This window comes from Coregonus lavaretus (genome assembly GCF_964263955.1).
Source record: "Coregonus lavaretus genome assembly, contig: HAP1_SCAFFOLD_1087, whole genome shotgun sequence".
NCBI lineage: Eukaryota > Metazoa > Chordata > Actinopteri > Salmoniformes > Salmonidae > Coregonus > Coregonus lavaretus.
Window position 1 is genome coordinate 87,523 of NW_028166864.1, and position 22,562 is coordinate 110,084.

Here is a 22,562-nt window from a genome sequence, read left to right on the forward strand (position 1 = left end):
AAAATAACAATATTCCCTTGCAATACAGTTAGTTGATCCACCACTAGAGGTTGTGCAATACAGTTAGTTGATCCACCACTAGATGTTGTCCAATACAGTTAGTTGATCCACCACTAGAGGTTGTGCAATACAGTTAGTTGATCCACCACTAGAGGTTGTCCAATACAGTTAGTTGATCCACCACTAGAGGTTGTGCAATACAGTTAGTTGATCCACCACTAGATGTTGTGCAATACAGTTAGTTGATCCACCACTAAAGGTTGTCCAATACAGTTAGTTGATCCACCACTAGATGTTGTGCAATACAGTTAGTTGATCCACCACTAGAGGTTGTGCAATACAGTTAGTTGATCCACCACTACAGGTTGTGCAATACAGTTAGTTGATCCACCACTAGAGGTTGTGCAATACAGTTAGTTGATTCACCACTAGAGGTTGTGCAATACAGTTAGTTGATCCACCACTAGAGGTTGTGTAATACAGTTAGTTGATCCACCACTAGAGGTTGTGCAATACAGTTAGTTGATCCACCACTAGAGGTTGTGCAATACAGTTAGTTGATCCACCACTAGAGGTTGTGTAATACAGTTAGTTGATCCACCACTAGATGTTGTGCAATACAGTTAGTTGATCCACCACTAGAGGTTGTGTAATACAGTTAGTTGATCCACCACTAGATGTTGTGCAATACAGTTAGTTGATCCACCACTAGAGGTTGTGTAATACAGTTAGTTGATCCACCACTAGATGTTGTGCAATACAGTTAGTTGATCCACCACTAGAGGTTGTGTAATACAGTTAGTTGATCCACCACTAGAGGTTGTGCAATACAGTTAGTTGATCCACCACTAGATGTTGTGCAATACAGTTAGTTGATCCACCACTAGAGGTTGTGCAATACAGTTAGTTGATCCACCACTAGAGGTTGTGCAATACAGTTAGTTGATCCACCACTAGAGGTTGTGCGTACGCATGGTCTAAGATTTGCGTGGAGATACGCACACTTTCCCGTCAAGTTCAAAACTGATAAATACCAACCTTTGCGGGAAAACTGGCGCACGTAAGTTTTAGAGTCTTTTTTTGTGCACTCACCCATAATTCAGTTGATTTCTGGCTTTGGGGTTAGGGGTTAGCCTAGAGGTTATAGGTCAGGTTCTCACCCGTAGTTCAGGTGATTTCTGGCTGAGGTCTGTGAAGGTGTCCCCGAGGGCGTGTTGCGTCTGCACCATGCTGTACAAGTGATTGGTCAGGGCTCTAGCCAATCGCAGCACGTTCTCATACTTCCTCTTGGTGTCCCGGAGAACTTCTATCTGGGCCTCCAGTTCTAGGTCCACGGTCTTAGAGCCACGACCAAACCGCTCCGAGATCATCTGCTTAGTGCACTGGGGGAGAGAGGGAGAAGGAAAGACTGAAATGTCAATACCTACTGTCAAATACGCTGGTGGATCTTTGATGTTATGAGGCTATTTTGCTTCCACTGGTCCTGGGGCCCTTGTTAAGGTCAATGGCATCATTAACTTTACCCAGTACCAGGACATTTTAGCTGAAAACCTGGTTTCCTCTGCCAGGAGGCTGAAACTTGGCCGCAAGTGGATCTTCCAGCAAGACAATAACCCCAAGCACGCATTTCAAAATCCACAAAGAAATGGTTAATTGACCACAAAATCAACATTTTGCAATGGCCATCTTATTGACTTTTACCACATTGAAAACCTGTGGTTTGCATTGAAGAAGGAAGTCCGTAAGCGCAGACAAATTTATATCAAGGATCTGGAAGGATTCTGTATGAAGGAATGGTCTAAGGTCCCTCCCAATGTGTTCTCCAACTCATAAAACATTCTAGAAAAAGGCTCAGTGTCGTTATGTTCGCAAGGTGAGGTATTGAAAGGTTTTGAAAACAGGGGTGCCTATAACTTTGACCCCTTTCTTTTTTAGAATATTTTCTCTGAGCAAATTGTATTAGCATGAAATATCGGCACCTAAGTATCGTGAGGTCCCTGGCAATTCCAAGCCCCATTAGATATGTTAAGACAATTCCAAGCCCCATTAGATATGTTAAGACAATTCCCTGGTATGTGTATGGGTCTCTCAGGTGTGTTCAGGTATGCTAACAGATAGGTAAACTATCTATGAAAGGCTGAGGTACCTGGTAGGTGTTGAGGCCCTGTTTATGGGTCTCAGGTATGTTCAGGTATGCTAACAGATAGGTAAACTATCTATGAAAGGCTGAGGTACCTGGTAGGTGTTGAGGCCCTGTTTATGGGTCTCAGGTATGTTCAGGTATGCTAACAGGTAGACTTACGTAGACAGGCACAGGTAACTGCCAAAATAAAGGAAACACTTGAGTAAATGAGGGATACAAAGTATATTGAAAGCCGGTTCTTCCACACAGGTGTGGTTCCTGAGTTAATTAAGCAATTAACATCCCATCATGCTTAGGGCCATGTATAAAAATGCCCAGTTGCCCATTATTTTGGCTACCATGGCTAGAAGAAGAGATCTCTGACTTTGAAAGAGGTTTCTCAAAGGAGCACATGGGGTTAACAGGGCGCGTGTCTCAGTCACCAGATCTCAACCCAATTGAACATTTATGGGAGATTCTGTAGCGACGCCTGAGACAGTGTTTTCCACCACCATCAAAACACAAAATGATGGCATTTCTCCAGGAAGAACGGTACCGCATCCCCTCCAACAGAGTTCCAGACACTTGTAGAATCTACGCCAAGGCTCATGGAAGCTGGTCTGGTGGCCCAACGCCCTGTTAAGGAACGTTATGTTGGCTGTTCCCTGTAGATTGTGGTACCTTGTAGGTGTTGAGCCCCCATCTCTTCATCAAGTCTAGTTTACAGGTATCACAACAGAGGAAGACTGCAGTACCTTGTAGGTGTTGAGGTAAGGTAAATTGTGATACCTTGTAGGTGTTGAGGTAAGGTAAATTGTGATACCTTGTAGGTGTTGAGGTAAAGTAAATTGTGATACCTTGTAGGTGTTGAGGTAAGGTAAATTGTGATACCTTGTAGGTGTTGAGGTAAGGTGAATTGTGATACCTTGTAGGTGTTGAGGTAAGGTAAATTGTGATACCTTGTAGGTGTTGAGGTAAGGTAGATTGTGGTACCTTGTAGGTGTTGAGGTAAGGTAGATTGTGGTACCTTGTAGGTGTTGAGGTAAGGTAGATTGTGGTACCTTGTAGGTGTTGAGGCCCCATTTCTTCATTAAGTCCAGTTTCTCCACAGCCACTCCCCTAGAGGCCTCCTCTGCAGTAGTGGAGCCACTGCTGCTACTGTTCGGCATGCTGGAACCTGGGAGGAGGCGGAGGAGGAGGATGAGGAGGAGGGGGGAGGAGGAGGAGGATGAAGAGGAGGGGGGAGGAGGAGGAGGACAAGGAAGAACAGGAGGAGGAGGAAGAGGAGGGGGGAAGGAGGAGGAGGAGGAGGACAAGGAAGAACAGGAGGAGGAGGAAGAGGAGGTAAGTCACAAATTCACACAGACAAATAAATACTCACAAAATACACCCGTCGTTTGTGCTTTGTTGAAACAAATGAAGTAGTAGAATCTTAAATGTATGTACTCTACAGTAAACACCATCTCACACCTCTGAGAACAATATCCTAACAACTCCCCTATCACCATGACAACAGCATGGAAACAGTGTGTGGGTGAGTGAGAGCCAGAGCCAGAGCCAGAGCCAGAGCCAGAGCCAGAGCCAGAGCCAGAGCCAGAGCCAGAGCCACAGACAGACAGACAGACAGACAGACAGACAGACAGACAGACAGACAGAGAGAGACAGAGAGAAGTGTCAGTGTGACATAAATAGGTGGTGACTGGGGCCCTGGAAAGTACCTGGATACTCAAGGTAGAAGTTCACTACTTACCACATATCTAGGATCAGCCCTTCCCTTGAGTCCCAACATTAACCAAAAGGGGGGATTGGGAATAACCACTGACTGTGGATCAGTGATTAGGGTAAAGGTCTACCTGTGTAAAGGTCTGTGTAGAGGTCTGACTGGCTTGCTGACCTAGGAACAGTAGTTCATGAAGGGGTAAGGTATACCTGTGTATGGCTGTATGTGATTGGCTGTCAGCAGACCTGCTGGAAAGGACTCTAACACGGCTGAGGAGAGGAGGAAAAGATGAGATGAAGACAGAATGTTTAGCGCATGGTGATTATTGAACAGAGACAGACAGAATGTTTAGTGCATGGTGATTATTGAACAGAGACAGACAGAATGTTTAGCGCATGGTGATTATTGAACAGAGACAGACAGAATGTTTAGCGCATGGTGATTATTGAACAGAGACCGACAGAATGTTTAGCGCATGGTGATTATTGAACAGAGACAGACAGAATGTTTAGCGCATGGTGATTATTGAACAGAGACAGACAAAATGTTTAGCGCATGGTGATTATTGAACAGAGACAGACAGAATGTTTAGCGCATGGTGATTATTGAACAGAGACCGACAGAATGTTTAGCGCATGGTGATTATTGAACAGAGACAGACAAAATGTTTAGCGCATGGTGATTATTGAACAGAGACAGACAGAATGTTTAGCGCATGGTGATTATTGAACAGAGACAGACAGAATGTTTAGCGCATGGTGATTATTGAACAGAGACAGACAGAATGTTTAGCGCATGGTGATTATTGAACAGAGACAGAATGTTTAGCGCATGGTGATTATTGAACAGAGACAGACAGAATGTTTAGCGCATGGTGATTATTGAACAGAGACAGACAGAATGTTTAGCGCATGGTGATTATTGAACAGAGACAGACAGAATGTTTAGCGCATGGTGATTATTGAACAGAGACAGACAGAATGTTTAGCGCATGGTGATTATTGAACAGAGACAGACAGAATGTTTAGTGCATGGTGATTATTGAACAGAGACAGACAGAATGTTTAGCGCATGGTGATTATTGAACAGAGACAGACAGAATGTTTAGCGCATGGTGATTATTGAACAGAGACAGACAGAATGTTTAGCGCATGGTGATTATTGAACAGAGACAGACAGAATGTTTAGCGCATGGTGATTATTGAACAGAGACAGACAGAATGTTTAGCGCATGGTGATTATTGAACAGAGACAGACAGAATGTTTAGCGCATGGTGATTATTGAACAGAGACAGACAGAATGTTTAGCGCATGGTGATTATTGAACAGAGACAGACAGAATGTTTAGTGCATGGTGATTATTGAACAGAGACAGACAGAATGTTTAGCGCATGGTGATTATTGAACAGAGACAGACAGAATGTTTAGCGCATGGTGATTATTGAACAGAGACAGACAGAATGTTTAGTGCATGGTGATTATTGAACAGAGACAGACAGAATGTTTAGCGCATGGTGATTATTGAACAGAGACAGACAGAATGTTTAGTGCATGGTGATTATTGAACAGAGACAGACAGAATGTTTAGCGCATGGTGATTATTGAACAGAGACAGACAGAATGTTTAGTGCATGGTGATTATTGAACAGAGACAGACAGAATGTTTAGTGCATGGTGATTATTGAACAGAGACAGACAGAATGTTTAGCGCATGGTGATTATTGAACAGAGACAGACAGAATGTTTAGTGCATGGTGATTATTGAACAGAGACAGACAGAATGTTTAGTGCATGGTGATTATTGAACAGAGACAGACAGAATGTTTAGCGCATGGTGATTATTGAACAGAGACAGACAGAATGTTTAGCGCATGGTGATTATTGAACAGAGACAGACAGAATGGAAACAAGATGGAAACCACAGTGACAGATGGACAGTCGGCTGTCATCTATTAACTCCTGTTTTAACAACGGCAGACCACCTGGACTTAAAAACACTGAAATATTAAAACATTAAATAGGAAGGAAAAACAAAAAACCCTGTCATGAGAGACAGAGAGGTAGAGAGACAGACAGAGAGGTAGAGAGACAGAGACAGAGAGAGAGAGAGAGAGAGAGACAGACGGAGACAGAGAGAGACAGACAGAGACAGACAGACAGAGACAGAGAGAGAGACAGAGACAGAGAGAGACAGAGAGAGAGAGACAGACGGAGACAGAGAGAGACAGACAGAGACAGACAGACAGAGACAGAGAGATACAGAGAGAGACAGAGAGAGACAGAGAGAGACAGAGAGAGACAGAGAGAGACAGAGAGGGGAGATACAAAGGGAGTCGCCACCGGTCCCCAATCAGGGAGATAGGGGTAGCAAAGTACTGTACCTTTAATGGAGCTGGTAGGAATGATTCCCTCGGCTGTACCCCCGTAACCCCCGGATACGATACTGGTCTCATTCAGGTTGGGTCCAGACACCATCACCTGGTGTAGGTCCTACAGATAGAAGACACGAGAGATTTTGAAGTAAAGAGAAAAGCAAGACGAGGCAGAGGGAAAGAAGGACGAGGCAGAGGGAAACAGAGACGAGGCAGAGCGAAACAGAGACGAGGCAGAGGCAAAGAGAGACGAGGCAGAGGCAAAGAGAGACGAGGCAGAGGCAAAGAGAGACGAGGCAGAGGGAAAGAGAGACGAGGCAGAGGGAAAGAGAGACGAGGCAGAGGGAAAAAGAGACGAGGCAGAGGGAAACAGAGACGAGGCAGAGGGAAAGAGAGACGAGGCAGAGGGAAAGAGAGACGAGGCAGAGGGTAACAGACGAGGCAGAGGCAGAGAGAGACGAGGCAGAGGGAAAGAGACGAGGCAGAGGGAAAGAGAGACGAGGCAGAGGGAAAGAGAGACGAGGCAGAGGGAAAGAGAGACGAGGCAGAGGGAAAGAGACGAGGCAGAGGGAAAGAGACGAGGCAGAGGGAAAGAGAGACGAGGCAGAGGGAAAGAAGGACGAGGCAGAGGGAAAGAAGGACGAGGCAGAGGGAAAGAAGGACGAGGCAGAGGGAAAGAAGGACGAGGCAGAGGGAAAGAAGGACGAGGCAGAGGGAAAGAAGGACGAGGCAGAGGGAAAGAGAGACGAGGCAGAGGGAAAGAGAGACGAGGCAGAGGGAAAGAGAGACGAGGCAGAGGGAAAGAGAGACGAGGCAGAGGGAAAGAAGGACGAGGCAGAGGGAAAGAAGGACGAGGCAGAGGGAAAGAGAGATGAGGCAGAGGGAAAGAGAGGCAGAGGGTAACAGACGAGGCAGAGGCAAAGAGAGACGAGGCAGAGGGAAAGAGACGAGGCAGAGGGAAAGAGAGACGAGGCAGAGGGAAAGAGAGACGAGGCAGAGGGAAAGAGAGACGAGGCAGAGGGAAAGAGACGAGGCAGAGGGAAAGAGACGAGGCAGAGGGAAAGAGACGAGGCAGAGGGAAAGAGACGAGGCAGATGGAAAGAGAGACGAGAGATATTGAAGTAAAGAGAAAAGCAAGACGAGGCAGAGGGAAAGAAGGACGAGGCAGAGGGAAACAGAGACGAGGCAGAGCGAAACAGAGACGAGGCAGAGGGAAAGAGAGACGAGGCAGAGGGAAAGAAGGACGAGGCAGAGGGAAAGAAGGACGAGGCAGAGGGAAACAGAGACGAGGCAGAGGGAAAGAGAGACGAGGCAGAGGGAAAGAGAGACGAGAGATATTGAAGTAAAGAGAAAAGCAAGACGAGGCAGAGGGAAAGAAGGACGAGGCAGAGCGAAACAGAGACGAGGCAGAGGGAAAGAAGGACGAGGCAGAGGGAAAGAGAGACGAGGCAGAGGCAAAGAGAGACGAGGCAGAGGCAAAGAGAGACGAGGCAGAGGGAAAGAGAGACGAGGCAGAGGGAAAGAGAGACGAGGCAGAGGGAAAGAAGGACGAGGCAGAAGGAAAGAAGGACGAGGCAGAGGGAAAGAAGGACGAGGCAGAGGGAAAGAGAGACGAGGCAGAGGGAAAGAGCGACGAGGCAGAGGGAAAGAGCGATGAGGCAGAGGGAAAGAGCGACGAGGCGGAGGGAAAGAGAGACGAGGCGGAGGGAAAGAGCGACGAGGCAGAGGGAAAGAGACGAGGCAGAGGGAAAGAGAGACGAGGCAGAGGGAAAGAAGGACGAAGCAGAGTGAAAGAGGGGGAAGGAGAATGCCAACACTTCATCTTCATTCTCTCCAGGTGTTTCCCGGTGTTAAAGGAGTAGACTCTGTCCCAAATGGTACCCTATATAGTGAACTAGTTTTAACCAGAGCCCTATGGGCCTTTTTGGATGTATTCCTTGTGTACTGAGTTGGTAAATAGTCTCTACAGGGTCAAATCAAATTTGATTTGTCACATGCGCCGAATACAACAGGTGTAGACCTTACAGTGAAACGCTTACTTACAAGCCCTTAACCAACAATGCAGTTTTAAGAAAATAGCCAATGTGTGGGGTTACAGGTTAGTCGAGGTAGTTTGTACATGTAGGTAGAGGTAAAGTGACTATGCATAGATAATAAACAGCGAGTAGCAGCAGTGTAAAAACGCGTTGAGGGACAGGTTGTTATCCTGGCACCACATGGCCAGGTCTCTGATCTCCTCCCTATACCGGCACTGTGCAGTTGTAGGTGAACAGGGAGTACAGGAGGGGACTGAGCACGCATCCCTGAGGGGCCCCTGTGTTGAGGATCAGTGTGGCAGATGTGTTGTTGTCTACTCTCACCACCTGGGGGCGGCCCATCAGGAAGTCCAGGATCCAGTTGCAGAGGGAGGTGTTTAGTCCCAGGGTCCTTAGATTAGTGATGAGCTTTGAGGGCACTATAGTGTTGAATGCTGAGCTGGTCTATGAACAGCATTCTCACATAGGTGTTCCTTTTGTCCAGGTGGGAAAGGGCAGTGTGAAGTGCGATTGAGATTGCATCATCTGTGTATCTGTTGGGGCGGTATGCGAATTGGAGTGGGTCTAGGGTTTCCGGGATGATGGTGTTGATGTGAGCCATGACCATCCTTTCAAAGTACTTCATGGCTACCGACGTGAGTGCTACGGGGCGGTAATCATTTAGGCAGGTTATCTTAGTGTCCTTTGGCACAGGGACTATGGTGGTCTGCTTCAAACATGTAGGTATTACAGACTTGGTCAGAGAGAGGTTGAAAATGTCAGTGAAGACACTTGCCAGTTGGTACGCGCATGCTCTGAGTACGCATCCTGGTAATCCGTCTGACCCCGCGGCCTTGTGAATGTTGACCTGTTTAAAGGTCTTGTTCACACCGGCTACCGAGTGATCACACAGTCGTCCGGAACAGCTGGTGAGCTCAGGCATGGTTCGTTAACATTTACGTCATTTAGCAGACGCTCTTATCCAGAGCCACTTACAAATTGGTGCATTCACCAGTGGGATAACCACTTTACAATATGTTTTTTTTTTCCTTCCTTTCTTTGGGGTGGGTTAAGGGGGGGTAGAATGATTACTTTATCCTATCCCAGGTATTCCTTAAAGGAGGTGGGGTTTCAAGTGTTGCTTGCCTAAAAGCGAGCATAAAAAAGGCATTTAGCCCGTCTGGTAGGCTCGCGTCACTGGGCAGCTCTCTACACGGGGACAGAGACCTACAGTACGATAGGATAGTTAGTTTCACTACCGTGCACCTACGAGTTACACCACACTGTCACAACCACACACACACTTAAACAAAGGTTATCAAAGAAAGATTTTAAAATGTCAGTTAGTTAAGCTAGTTGAGTAAAATATAAAGGAACCCAATACTTAAGACCCTGTGTGGTCAATGATTATATATAATTACCCTTTGGCATCTAATCCTACTAGTAGACTCACTAGGTTCCTTCATTAGTTCCAGTCACTACATTATAGGACCCATAGATCTGGTACCGGCCCGACACTGGTATGTTGTCGTTGTTGGAGAATGAAACACAGGGTCCAATAACTAACTAACTAACTAAAGTTACTGTGTCAGTGACAAGACATTAGTAGTAGCCTAACACAGCCTCTCAGACACATTCAGTAAATCCACATCACAAACCAGGCACTGCAGTTTGGGGCACTGTAGTTCAAGGGCGTTGTAGTTCAAGGGCGTTGTAGTTCAGGGTGTTATAGTTCAGGGTGTTATAGTTTGGGGCGCTGTAGTTCAGGGGCGCTGTAGTTCGGGGCGCTGTCGTTCGGGGCGTTGTAGTTTGGGGTTGGAATCCCTGAGGGAAGCCAGCACAATGTCTCTCAAACTAACAATTTTGTTGCTCTTTTTTAAAATGTAACTAAGATCAATATGTTTGCTATATTCCGTCAGAAAAAGGCAGAAGGTGTGCCCTGATTTAGATTTAAGACAGTAGGGACCAAAACACACACATAGGCTAGATTAATTTAACCTGCTCAATGGTTTATCATCAACTTGCAAATAGACTATATCATATTGAATGCTGTTTTGTGCAGGACCAAACCTGACCAACCATTTCATCCAAGGATGTGACTGACATGCATTTTAGTGAGTCAGACGAAGTGACAAACCAGTAGGCGACATGGTTTGAATCTATTGTGTAAACACACACACACACACACAGCGTTGTCCTTCACACCCAGGTAATTGAAGAGTTCCCTACCTTCTCATCTAAGCTCCACTGTAGCTTAGCAACCTAGACACAGATAGAGGGGAGGAGCTAAACAACAAACAAAATGACAGACAGGAGAGGAGGAATACTATATGTGCAGGTGAAAGCAGTGCCGTTAGTGCTTCCGATAACTCCATTCATGTCATTGTCAGACCAATGAGTAACAGGGAGATGGAATGATATCACTAACAGACTGGCATAACATTGGCATTGGCCGATGAAAGATCAACATCATAATAATCAGTTATTGACAGCACATGCTATTCCGGCCATGAAGAAGACTGAGGATACGGAGACATGAGATCTGGACTAGAGCCGTCACAATACCACAATACTCAATTTTCCATGGCAATGAAGCATACTGAACTCTATGGTCCTTCACAAACCTGCTGAACTCTATGGTCCTTCACAAACCTGCTGAACTCTATGGTCCTTCACAAACCTGCTGAACTCTATGGTCCTTCACAACCTTTTGAACTCTACGGCCCTTCACAAACCTGCTGAACTCTACGGTCCTTCACAAACCTGCTGAACTCTACGGCCCTTCACAAACCTGCTGAACTCTATGGTCCTTCACAAACCTTTTGAACTCTATGGTCCTTCACAAACCTGCTGAACTCTATGGTCCTTCACAAACCTGCTGAACTCTACGGTCCTTCACAAACCTGCTGAACTCTACGGTCCTTCACAAACCTTTTGAACTCTATGGTCCTTCACAAACCTGCTGAACTCTATGGTCCTTCACAACCTTTTGAACTCTACGGCCCTTCACAAACCTGCTGAACTCTACGGTCCTTCACAAACCTGCTGAACTCTACGGCCCTTCACAAACCTGCTGAACTCTACCGTCCTTCACAAACCTGCTGAACTCTATGGTCCTTCACAGACATGCTGAACTCTATGGTCCTTCACAGACATGCTGAACTCTACGGCCCTTCACAAACCTGCTGAACTCTACGGCCCTTCACAAACCTGCTGAACTCTACGGCCCTTCACAAACCTGCTGAACTCTACGGTCCTTCACAAACCTGCTGAACTCTACGGCCCTTCACAAACCTGCTGAACTCTACGGCCCTTCACAGACATGCTGAACTCTACCGTCCTTCACAAACCTGCTGAACTCTACGGCCCTTCACAGACATGCTGAACTCTACGGTCCTTCACAAACCTGCTGACAACAGGATGTGTGTTTTCAACATACTGTAGTTTCTTGAGAAAAAAATAATGATGTCCCGCTTTATGTTTTGTTTTGTTGCCACGACCAGCGATGCTAGTATGGTGTCAACCCTAATATGAACTATAATCTGGGGAGAACACCGATGAAAAGATGGGACTATGATAGCAGTGGTTCCTGAAACATGATTAAACAACATGCAACAGCGGGTGGGACATTAACACAGCAAGTCAAGGGGAAACAATACTCCCATTTACATACATAAAACACACATTAAAAGTAACAGTTAATGTTGGATAATGGTACTGCCTGGAAACACTGCTGCATTGTGGGTTAATTTCCTTAAAAACACATCCCACGTACGCAGACCGTTTGAACCTATTTGTCACTTTGGATAAAGGCATCTGCGAATAAATGATCATATTTGGGTCCTATGAAAAATCTGAATCCCCATCCTTAAGTGTCTATGTGTGATGACATTCTGCCCCAGCATCTGTTAGGAGGAAACTGGTCAGACCAGATGCTGGTCAATCAACAACCCTGGGATGTATTCATTAGGAACCAAACAGAACCAACCGGAAGCAAACGGAACAGGGAGGGACCTACATGAATTTGTCCAATAGAAACTCTTGTTTTCGTAGCAAAATGTTTTCCGTTTGCAACTGTTCAGACTAATGAATACACCCCTGGTCTGAAAAACGGAAACATTGATACTGTAATGTTCCATAGCTTTGTAGACTGGCACGCATTGGTAGAATGAACCTCTACCAAACACAGAGACTGAGTGCAGTTACATGCACAGAATAATACGGTTATTGTGAAGTCAGATTAACGTGGGTATAAGTGAATTCACCATGACACCACCACGAGCTGTTTTATATGGAAGCCCCAACCTGTCACCAAAAAAATGAAATGCCTCATGATGACGTGCTTCAGTCTGATCTACTGATGATAACCACTGCTGCAGGTAGCCTAGAGAAGTCTATGCACTCTGGAAGCCAGTCATTCCGCTACCCAAGAGTGGTAAAGCGGCCTTTACTGGTTCTTTCAACCAGTCAGTCATTTGTGTCAGTGCAGTACATGTTGAGTGCCCTTCTCTATAAGCATGCTGAAAGTCTGTTGTTAATTTGTTTACAGAGAAGTAGCAATGTATTTGGTGAAACACAATGTTTTCCAACAGTTTGCTAAGAGTTGGCAGCAAGCTTTAATGAAAGCGTCTCTAATGTCAGACATGTAAAGTGTGGTGTACCACAGGGCAGCTCTCTAGGTCCTCTACTCTTTTGTATTTTTACCAATGACCTGCCACTGGCATTAAACAAAGCATGTGTGTCCATTTATGCTGATGATTCGTCCATATACGCATCAGCAACCACAGCTAATGAAGTCACTGAAACCCTTAACAAAGAGTTGCAGTCCATTTTGGAAAGGGTGGCCAGTAATAAACTGGTCCTGAACATCTCTAAAACAAAGAGCATTTTATTTGGTACAAATCATTCCCTAAGTTCTAGACCTCAGCTGAATCTGGTAATAAATTGTGTGGCTGTTGAACAAGTTGAACAGGCTAAATTACTTGGTGTTACCTTAGATTGTAAACTGTCATGGTCTAAACATATAGAGTCAATGGTTGTAAAGATGGGGAGAGGTCTGTCCGTAATAAAGAGATGCTGCTTTTTTGACACCACACTCCACAAAGCAAGTCCTGCAGGCTATAGTTTTATCTTATCTTGATTATTGTCCAGTCACATGGTCAAGTGCTGTAAAGGAAGAGGGCTAATATTAATACTATGCATGCCAGTCTCTCTTGGCTAAGAGTTGTTTTTATAAGAAACAAATGTGTTGGAAATTCCAAATTGTTTGCAAAGTCAACTTACACACAGCACTGACACACACACTTACCCCACCAGACATGCCACCAGGGGTCTTTTCACAGCCCCCAGGTCCAGAACAAATTCAAGGAAACATACAGTATTATACAGAGCCGTGAGTGCATGGAACTCCCTTCCATCTTATATAGCGGAATTGAACAGCAAACCTGGTTTCAAAAAACTAATAAAGCAATACTTCGCGGCACAATGCCTCTCCCCCATGTGACCTACTTGTTGTGTGTATGTACTGACATGTATCTGTAATTGATAGATGCACAAACACTATATGTTAATGTTTTTAATTGTATATGTAAATACTGAAGTATATTGTCTGTAATGTATTTTCCGTTATATGTCAGACCCCAGTAAGACTAGCTGTCGCCATTGGCGTCGGCTAATGGGGATCCTAATCAATCAAAACCATCTGGGCCTGGCCAGGGGAAACGTAACGTCATGTTGTTGTAGCCTAAGCTATGTATTTATAGGCTAAAATAGGCCCATTTATTTGTGTTCTGAGAAAATGTGAACATGATCAAAATGTGGTGTATATTCACATGTCGGGTGACTAGCCTATCTAGGCCTTTTAATCCACAAATGCAATCCTGAATACAGCAAGCTCAGCTCAGTTTTTTAAACGTTAGTTTTATTGTACAATCACAGTTGTCTGTCTGTGTAAAGGGTTTAAATACTTTCATCCTACCCAGGGCCAGGCGTTTTTCCAGGAGTTAATTTTTTTTAAACCATATGAACTGATTGGAAAATTAATCTGGTCCCATCATAGCCAATATCATAGCCCATATCATAGCCCATTTCATAGCCAATATCATAGCCCATATCATAGCCCCATATATGAAAAACAGCTGATTTATTACCATGTCATATGCTACAACTAGGTTCCAGAGTTTTTTGGTTAGCCTACTACCAGATCAGGAAAAACTCTGGGCTCCAGGAAAACTAATAATACGTCTCCACCTCCCTGTGTTAATACGTCTCCACCTCCCCGTGTTAATACGTCTCCACCTCCCCGTGTTAATACGTCTCCACCTCCCCGTGTTAATACGTCTCCACCTCCCCGTGTTAATACGTCTCCACCTCCCCGTGTTAATACGTCTCCACCTCCCCGTGTTAATACGTCTCCACCTCCCCGTGTTAATACGTCTCCACCTCCCCGTGTTAATACGTCTCCACCTCCCCGTGTTAATACGTCTCCACCTCCCCGTGTTAATACGTCTCCACCTCCCCGTGTTAATACGTCTCCACCTCCCCGTGTTAATACGTCTCCACCTCCCCGTGTTAATACGTCTCCACCTCCCCGTGTTAATACGTCTCCACCTCCCCGTGTTAATACGTCTCCACCTCCCCGTGTTAATACGTCTCCACCTCCCCGTGTTAATACGTCTCCACCTCCCCGTGTTAATACGTCTCCACCTCCCCGTGTTAATACGTCTCCACCTCCCCGTGTTAATACGTCTCCACCTCCCCGTGTTAATACGTCTCCACCTCCCCGTGTTAATACGTCTCCACCTCCCCGTGTTAATACGTCTCCACCTCCCCGTGTTAATACGTCTCCACCTCCCCGTGTTAATACGTCTCCACCTCCCCGTGTTAATACGTCTCCACCTCCCCGTGTTAATACGTCTCCACCTCCCCGTGTTAATACGTCTCCACCTCCCTGTGTTAATACGTCTCCACCTCCCTGTGTTAATACGTCTCCACCTCCCTGTGTTAATACGTCTCTACCTCCCTGTGTTAATACGTCTCTACCTCCCTGTGTCCCTCTATTATTTAGATCACTCCAACACAGACATCGTTTCAATGTCTAAGTGCTATATGTTTAATAGACCAGTATTAAATGGTGAGAGAAGAACTGGACTAGTTTTAAACTCCATGAACATTGCTTTAGCAGTTTCAGAAGAAAATGGCTGTCACACCCTGGCTCTGGGACTCTATTTGTTGAGCCAGGGTGTGTTTATTCTATGTGTTATATTTCTATGTTGGGGGTTCATGTTTGTCTATTTCTATGTTGGCCTGAGTGACTCCCAATCAGAGGCAACGAGTGTCAGCTGTTGGCTGGTTGTCTCTGATTGGGAGCCATATTTAAACTGTCTGTTTTCCTTTTGTGTTTGTGGGTTCTTGTTCCGTGTTCGGTCATTGTCACCGTGGACTTCACGAGTCGTTTGTTGTTTTGTTTTCGTGCTTTATTTAATAAATCACCATGTTCGTTCAACACGCTGCGCATTGGTCTACTTCTTTTCAAGACGATCGTGACAGAAGAACCCACCAAACCAGGACCAAGCAGCGTGTCCAGGAACACACGCAGGAGGTAACGCTGGTGGATGTCCTCCTCGGCTGGGGGCAGATTACGAAGGAGGAGGCCGTCCGGTACCGGAAGGCGATGAAGGGGGAGACCCAGGCAGGAGTGGAGAAGCGGCGTCAACCGGGCCGTGGTCGGACAGGCGAGAGGCACCCCCAATAATTTTTTAGGGGGGGGGGCACACGGCATGGGCGACTGGGCAGCAGGAGGCTGCCACAGGGCGAATTGGGAGATTAGGAGAGGAGGCCACCGGGTTTTGGGGGCCAGAAGGCAGGTTGGCGGAGCCTGGATGGAGAGCAGAGCCAACTCCGCGTACTCAGGCATGGCAGCATGAGACTGGGCAGGTTCCGCGGTGTGCGGAGCTGCGCACTGGGCCACGAGTGGTCCGGCATAGTCCGGTACGTCCTGTGCGAGCACCCCGCACGTGTTGTGCGAAGGTGGGCATGCAGCCAGGACGGAGTGTGCCGGCTCAGCGCTCGTGGCCTCCAGTGCCTCTCCTCGGTCCCGGATATCCTGCGCCAGTGTCACGTGCTGTTATGCCAGTACGGGTACACAGCCCTGTACGTCCTGTGCTGATGCCTCACACAGAGTGTGTGAAGGTAGGCATTCAGCCAGGACGGGTTGTGGCAGCTCTTTACTCCAGGTCTCCTATCCGTCTCCACAGCCCGGTCCGGCCTGTCCCTGCTCCACGCACCAAGCCTACGGTGTGCGTCGCCAGCCCGGTTCGGCCTGTCCCTGCTCCACGCACCAAACCTACGGTGTGCGTCGCCAACCTGGTCCAGCCTGTCCCTGCTCCACGCACCAAGCCTACGGTGTGCGTCGCCAGCCCGGTCCGGCCTGTCCCTGCTCCACGCACCAAGCCTACGGTGTGCGTCGCCAGCCCAGTCCGGCCTGTCCCTGCTCCACGCATCAAGCCTACGGGGTGCGTCGCCAGCCCAGCCCGGCCTGTCCCTGCTCCACGCACCAAGCCTACGGGGTGCGTCGCCAGCCCAGCCCGGCCTGTCCCTGCTCCACGCACCAAGTCTACGGTGCGCGTCGCCAGCCCGGCCCGGCCTTTTCCTGCCACTCGCACCAAGCCAGGGGTGCGAGTCGTCAGTCCGGTGAGGCCCGTTCCGGCTCCACGCACCAAGCTAGGGGTGCGCATCGTCAGCCCGGCCCGGCCCGTTGCTGCTCCACGCACCAAGCCAGTGGTGCGCATCGTCAGCCCGGTCCGGTCAGGTCCTGCTTCACGCACCAAGCCAGGGGTGCGCGTCGTCAGTCCGGCACAACCCGTGCCTGGGTCATCAACTGCTCCACAACGGAGCTGAAGCTATCCGCTCCTGCTACGTCCAGGTCAGCTCCAGCCAGCGGGGCCAGACCGGACCAGGGGCGCTATGGGGGGTTGATTGGAGGGTGGTGGGCAAGGCCGGAGCCAGAACCGCCGCCGAGGAGTTATGCCCACCCAGCCCTACCCTGTTTAGCTCTTATTGAGGCGCGGTCGCAGTCCGCGCCTTTAGGGGGGGGGTACTGTCACACCCTGGCTCTGGGACTCTATTTGTTGAGCCAGGGTGTGTTTATTCTATGTGTTATATTTCTATGTTGGGGGTTCATGTTTGTCTATTTCTATGTTGGCCTGAGTGACTCCCAATCAGAGGCAACGAGTGTCAGCTGTTGGCTGGTTGTCTCTGATTGGGAGCCATATTTAAACTGTCTGTTTTCCTTTTGTGTTTGTGGGTTCTTGTTCCGTGTTCGGTCATTGTCACCGTGGACTTCACGAGTCGTTTGTTGTTTTGTTTTCGTGCTTTATTTAATAAATCACCATGTTCGTTCAACACGCTGCGCATTGGTCTACTTCTTTTCAAGACGATCGTGACAGAAGAACCCACCAAACCAGGACCAAGCAGCGTGTCCAGGAACACACGCAGGAGGTAACGCTGGTGGATGTCCTCCTCGGCTGGGGGCAGATTACGAAGGAGGAGGCCGTCCGGTACCGGAAGGCGATGAAGGGGGAGACCCAGGCAGGAGTGGAGAAGCGGCGTCAACCGGGCCGTGGTCGGACAGGCGAGAGGCACCCCCAAGAATTTTTTAGGGGGGGGGCACACGGCATGGGCGACTGGGCAGCAGGAGGCTGCCACAGGGCGAATTGGGAGATTAGGAGAGGAGGCCACCGGGTTTTGGGGGCCAGAAGGCAGGTTGGCGGAGCCTGGATGGAGAGCAGAGCCAACTCCCCGTACTCAGGCATGGCAGCATGAGACTGGGCAGGTTCCGCGGTGTGCGGAGCTGCGCACTGGGCCACGAGTGGTCCGGCATAGCCCGGTACGTCCTGTGCGAGCACCCCGCACGTGTTGTGCGAAGGTGGGCATGCAGCCAGGACGGAGTGTGCCGGCTCAGCGCTCGTGGCCTCCAGTGCCTCTCCTCGGTCCCGGATATCCTGCGCCAGTGTCACGTGCTGTTATGCCAGTACGGGTACACAGCCCTGTACGTCCTGTGCTGATGCCTCACACAGAGTGTGTGAAGGTAGGCATTCAGCCAGGACGGGTTGTGGCAGCTCTTTACTCCAGGTCTCCTATCCGTCTCCACAGCCCGGTCCGGCCTGTCCCTGCTCCACGCACCAAGCCTACGGTGTGCGTCGCCAGCCCGGTTCGGCCTGTCCCTGCTCCACGCACCAAACCTACGGTGTGCGTCGCCAACCTGGTCCAGCCTGTCCCTGCTCCACGCACCAAGCCTACGGTGTGCGTCGCCAGCCCGGTCCGGCCTGTCCCTGCTCCACGCACCAAGCCTACGGTGTGCGTCGCCAGCCCAGTCCGGCCTGTCCCTGCTCCACGCATCAAGCCTACGGGGTGCGTCGCCAGCCCAGCCCGGCCTGTCCCTGCTCCACGCACCAAGCCTACGGGGTGCGTCGCCAGCCCAGCCCGGCCTGTCCCTGCTCCACGCACCAAGTCTACGGTGCGCGTCGCCAGCCCGGCCCGGCCTTTTCCTGCCACTCGCACCAAGCCAGGGGTGCGAGTCGTCAGTCCGGTGAGGCCCGTTCCGGCTCCACGCACCAAGCTAGGGGTGCGCATCGTCAGCCCGGCCCGGCCCGTTGCTGCTCCACGCACCAAGCCAGTGGTGCGCATCGTCAGCCCGGTCCGGTCAGGTCCTGCTTCACGCACCAAGCCAGGGGTGCGCGTCGTCAGTCCGGCACAACCCGTGCCTGGGTCATCAACTGCTCCACAACGGAGCTGAAGCTATCCGCTCCTGCTACGTCCAGGTCAGCTCCAGCCAGCGGGGCCAGACCGGACCAGGGGCGCTATGGGGGGTTGATTGGAGGGTGGTGGGCAAGGCCGGAGCCAGAACCGCCGCCGAGGAGTTATGCCCACCCAGCCCTCCCCTGTTTAGCTCTTATTGAGGCGCGGTCGCAGTCCGCGCCTTTAGGGGGGGGGTACTGTCACACCCTGGCTCTGGGACTCTATTTGTTGAGCCAGGGTGTGTTTATTCTATGTGTTATATTTCTATGTTGGGGGTTCATGTTTGTCTATTTCTATGTTGGCCTGAGTGACTCCCAATCAGAGGCAACGAGTGTCAGCTGTTGGCTGGTTGTCTCTGATTGGGAGCCATATTTAAACTGTCTGTTTTCCTTTTGTGTTTGTGGGTTCTTGTTCCGTGTTCGGTCATTGTCACCGTGGACTTCACGAGTCGTTTGTTGTTTTGTTTTCGTGCTTTATTTAATAAATCACCATGTTCGTTCAACACGCTGCGCATTGGTCTACTTCTTTTCAAGACGATCGTGACAATGGCCTCGTTGCTATGACAACATTTGTTAATATTCAGCTAGGAACAATAAATAACTCTGACTCTTTAACCCCCGATGAGAAACAACTCCAACACCACTGCTACACCGTGTCCAAATGGCACCCTATTCCCTATATAGTGCACTACATTTGAACAGAGCCCTATGGGTCCTGGTTAAAAAGTAGTGCACTATAAAAAGGGAACAGGGTGCCATTTGGGGTGCAGCCTTACTGTGGGCCTCCAGTCAGTCTGTCTGTCTCAGTCTGTAGGCCTCCAGTCTGTCTGTCTGTCTGTCTCAGTCTGTAGGCCTCCAGTCTGTCTGTCTGTCTCGGTCTGTAGGCCTCCAGTCTGTCTGTCTGTCTCGGTCTGTAGGCCTCCAGTCTGTCTGTCTGTCTCGGTCTGTAGGCCTCCAGTCTGTCTGTCTCGGTCTGTAGGCCTCCAGTCTGTCTGTCTCGGTCTGTAGGCCTCCAGTCTGTCTGTCTCGGTCTGTAGGCCTCCAGTCTGTCTGTCTCGGTCTGTAGGCCTCCAGTATGTCTGTCTGTCTGTCTCGGTCTGTAGGCCTCCAGTCTGTCTGTCTCGGTCTGTAGGCCTCCAGTCTGTCTGTCTCGGTCTGTAGGCCTTCAGTCTGTCTGTCTGTCTGTCTGTCTGGGTCTGTAGGCCTCCAGTCTGTCTGTCTGGGTCTGTAGGCCTCCAGTCTGTCTGTCTCGGTCTGTGTGCCTCCAGTCTGTCCGTCTCGGTCTGTAGGCCTCCAGTCTGTCTGTCTCGGTCTGTAGGCCTCCAGTCTGTCTGTCTCGGTCTGTAGGCCTCCAGTCTGTCTGTCTCGGTCTGTAGGCCTCCAGTATGTCTGTCTGTCTGTCTCGGTCTGTAGGCCTCCAGTCTGTCTGTCTCGGTCTGTAGGCCTCCAGTCTGTCTGTCTCTGTCTGTAGGCCTTCAGTCTGTCTGTCTGTCTGTCTGGGTCTGTAGGCCTCCAGTCTGTCTGTCTGGGTCTGTAGGCCTCCAGTCTGTCTGTCTCGGTCTGTGTGCCTCCAGTCTGTCCGTCTCGGTCTGTGTGCTGAGTGTTTGACCAAACCTCTGGCTAACAAAGACAGCAGCTTTCAGTCCTGATAAGAGTTTGTGTGTTTACTACTGGAGCAGAACACAGTGTGGTTGGCAAACACCAGCCTGTTTAACTGCCTTAAACGCTCAATTCAATGGGCTTTATTGGCATGGGAAACCTACAGTGTGGAAAAAAAGTATTTAGTCAGCCACCAATTGTGCAAGTTCTCCCACTTAAAAAGATGAGAGAGGCCTGTAAATTTCATCGTAGGTACACGTCAACTATGACAGACAAATTGAGGATTTTTTTCCCCTGAAAATCACATTGTAGGATTTTTTATGAATTTATTTGCAAATTATGGTGGAAAATTCGTTTTTGGTCACCTACAAACAAGCAAGATTTTAGGCTCTCACAGACCTGTAACAACTTCTTTAAGAGGCTCCTCTGTCCTCCACTCGTTACCTGTATTAATGGCACCTGTTTGAACTTGTTATCAGTATAAAAGACACCTGTCCACAACCTCAAACAGTCACACTCCAAACTCCACTATGACCAAGACCAAAGAGCTGTCAAAGGACACCAGAAACAAAATTGTAGACCTGCACCAGGCTGGGAAGACTGAATCTGCAATAGGTAAGCAGCTTGGTTTGAAGAAATCAACTGTGGGAGCAATTATTAGGAAATGGAAGACATACAAGACCACTGATAATCTCCCTCGATCTGGGGCTCCACGCAAGATCTCACCCCATGGGGTCAAAAAAATCCCAGAACCACACGGGGGGACCTAGTGAATGACCTGCAGAGAGCTGGGACCAAAGTAACAAAGCCTACCATCAGTAACACACTACGCCGCCAGGGACTCAAATCCTGCAGTGCCAGACGTGTCCCCCTGCTTAAGCCAGTACATGTCCAGGCCTGTCTGAAGTTTGCTAGAGTGCATTTGGATGATCCAGAAGAGGATTGGGAGAATGTCATATGGTCAGATGAAACCAAAATATAACTTTTTGGTAAAAACTCAACTCGTCGTGTTTGGAGGACAAAGAATGCTGAGTTGCATCCAAAGAACACCATACCTACTGTAAAGCATGGGGGTGGAAACATCATGCTTTGGGGCTGTTTTTCTGCAAAGGGACCAGGACGACTGATCCGTGTAAAGGAAAGAATGAATGGGGCCATGTATCGTGAGATTTTGAGTGAAAACCTCCTTCCATCAGCAAGGGCATTGAAGATGAAACGTGGCTGGGTCTTTCAGCATGACAATGATCCCAAACACACTGCCCGGGCAACGAAGGAGTGGCTTCATAAGAAGCATTTCAAGGTCCTGGAGTGGCCTAGCCAGTCTCCAGATCTCAACCCCATAGAAAATCTTTGGAGGGAGTTGAAAGTCCGTGTTGCCCAGCGACAGCCCCAAAACATCACTGCTCTAGAGGAGATCTGTATGGAGGAATGGGCCAAAATACCAGCAACAGTGTGTGAAAACCTTGTGAAGACTTACAGAAAACGTTTGACCTGTGTCATTGCCAACAAAGGGTATATAACAAAGTTATATGGGCGGCAGGTAGCTTAGTGGGTAAGAGCGTTGTGCCAGTAACCGAAAGGTCGCTGGTTCTAATCCCCGAGCCGATTAGGTGAAAAATCTGTCGGTGCCCTTGAGCAAGGCACTTAACCCTAATTGCTCCTGTAAGTCGCTCTGGATAAGAGCGTCTGCTAAATGACTAATTATTTATTTATTTATTATTTAAAGTATTGAGAAACTTTTGTTATTGACCAAATACTTATTTTCCACCATCATTTGCAAATAAATTCATTAAAAATCCTACAATGTGATTTTCTGGATTTGTTTTTCTAATTTTGTCTGTCATAGTTGACGTGTACCTATGATGAAAATTACAGGCCTCTCATCTTTTTAAGTGGGAGAACTTGCACAATTGGTGGCTGACTAAATACTTTTTCCCC

General features: G+C 48.5%; 1 protein-coding gene across 1 annotated transcript in view; it reads right to left on the reverse strand.

The window, feature by feature from the left end:
- The window catches only part of LOC311114198 (arfaptin-2-like), a 50,490-nt gene that overhangs the window by 11,734 nt on the left and 16,194 nt on the right, over window positions 1–22,562 (reverse strand). The window contains exons 3-5 of the mRNA XM_084189469.1: window positions 6,224–6,332; window positions 3,184–3,299; window positions 1,161–1,382 (exon numbers count right to left, since the gene is read on the reverse strand). Of these exons, the coding sequence (XP_084045595.1) occupies window positions 1,161–1,382; window positions 3,184–3,299; window positions 6,224–6,332 (447 nt within the window). The remainder of the gene's footprint in view (window positions 1–1,160; window positions 1,383–3,183; window positions 3,300–6,223; window positions 6,333–22,562) is intronic.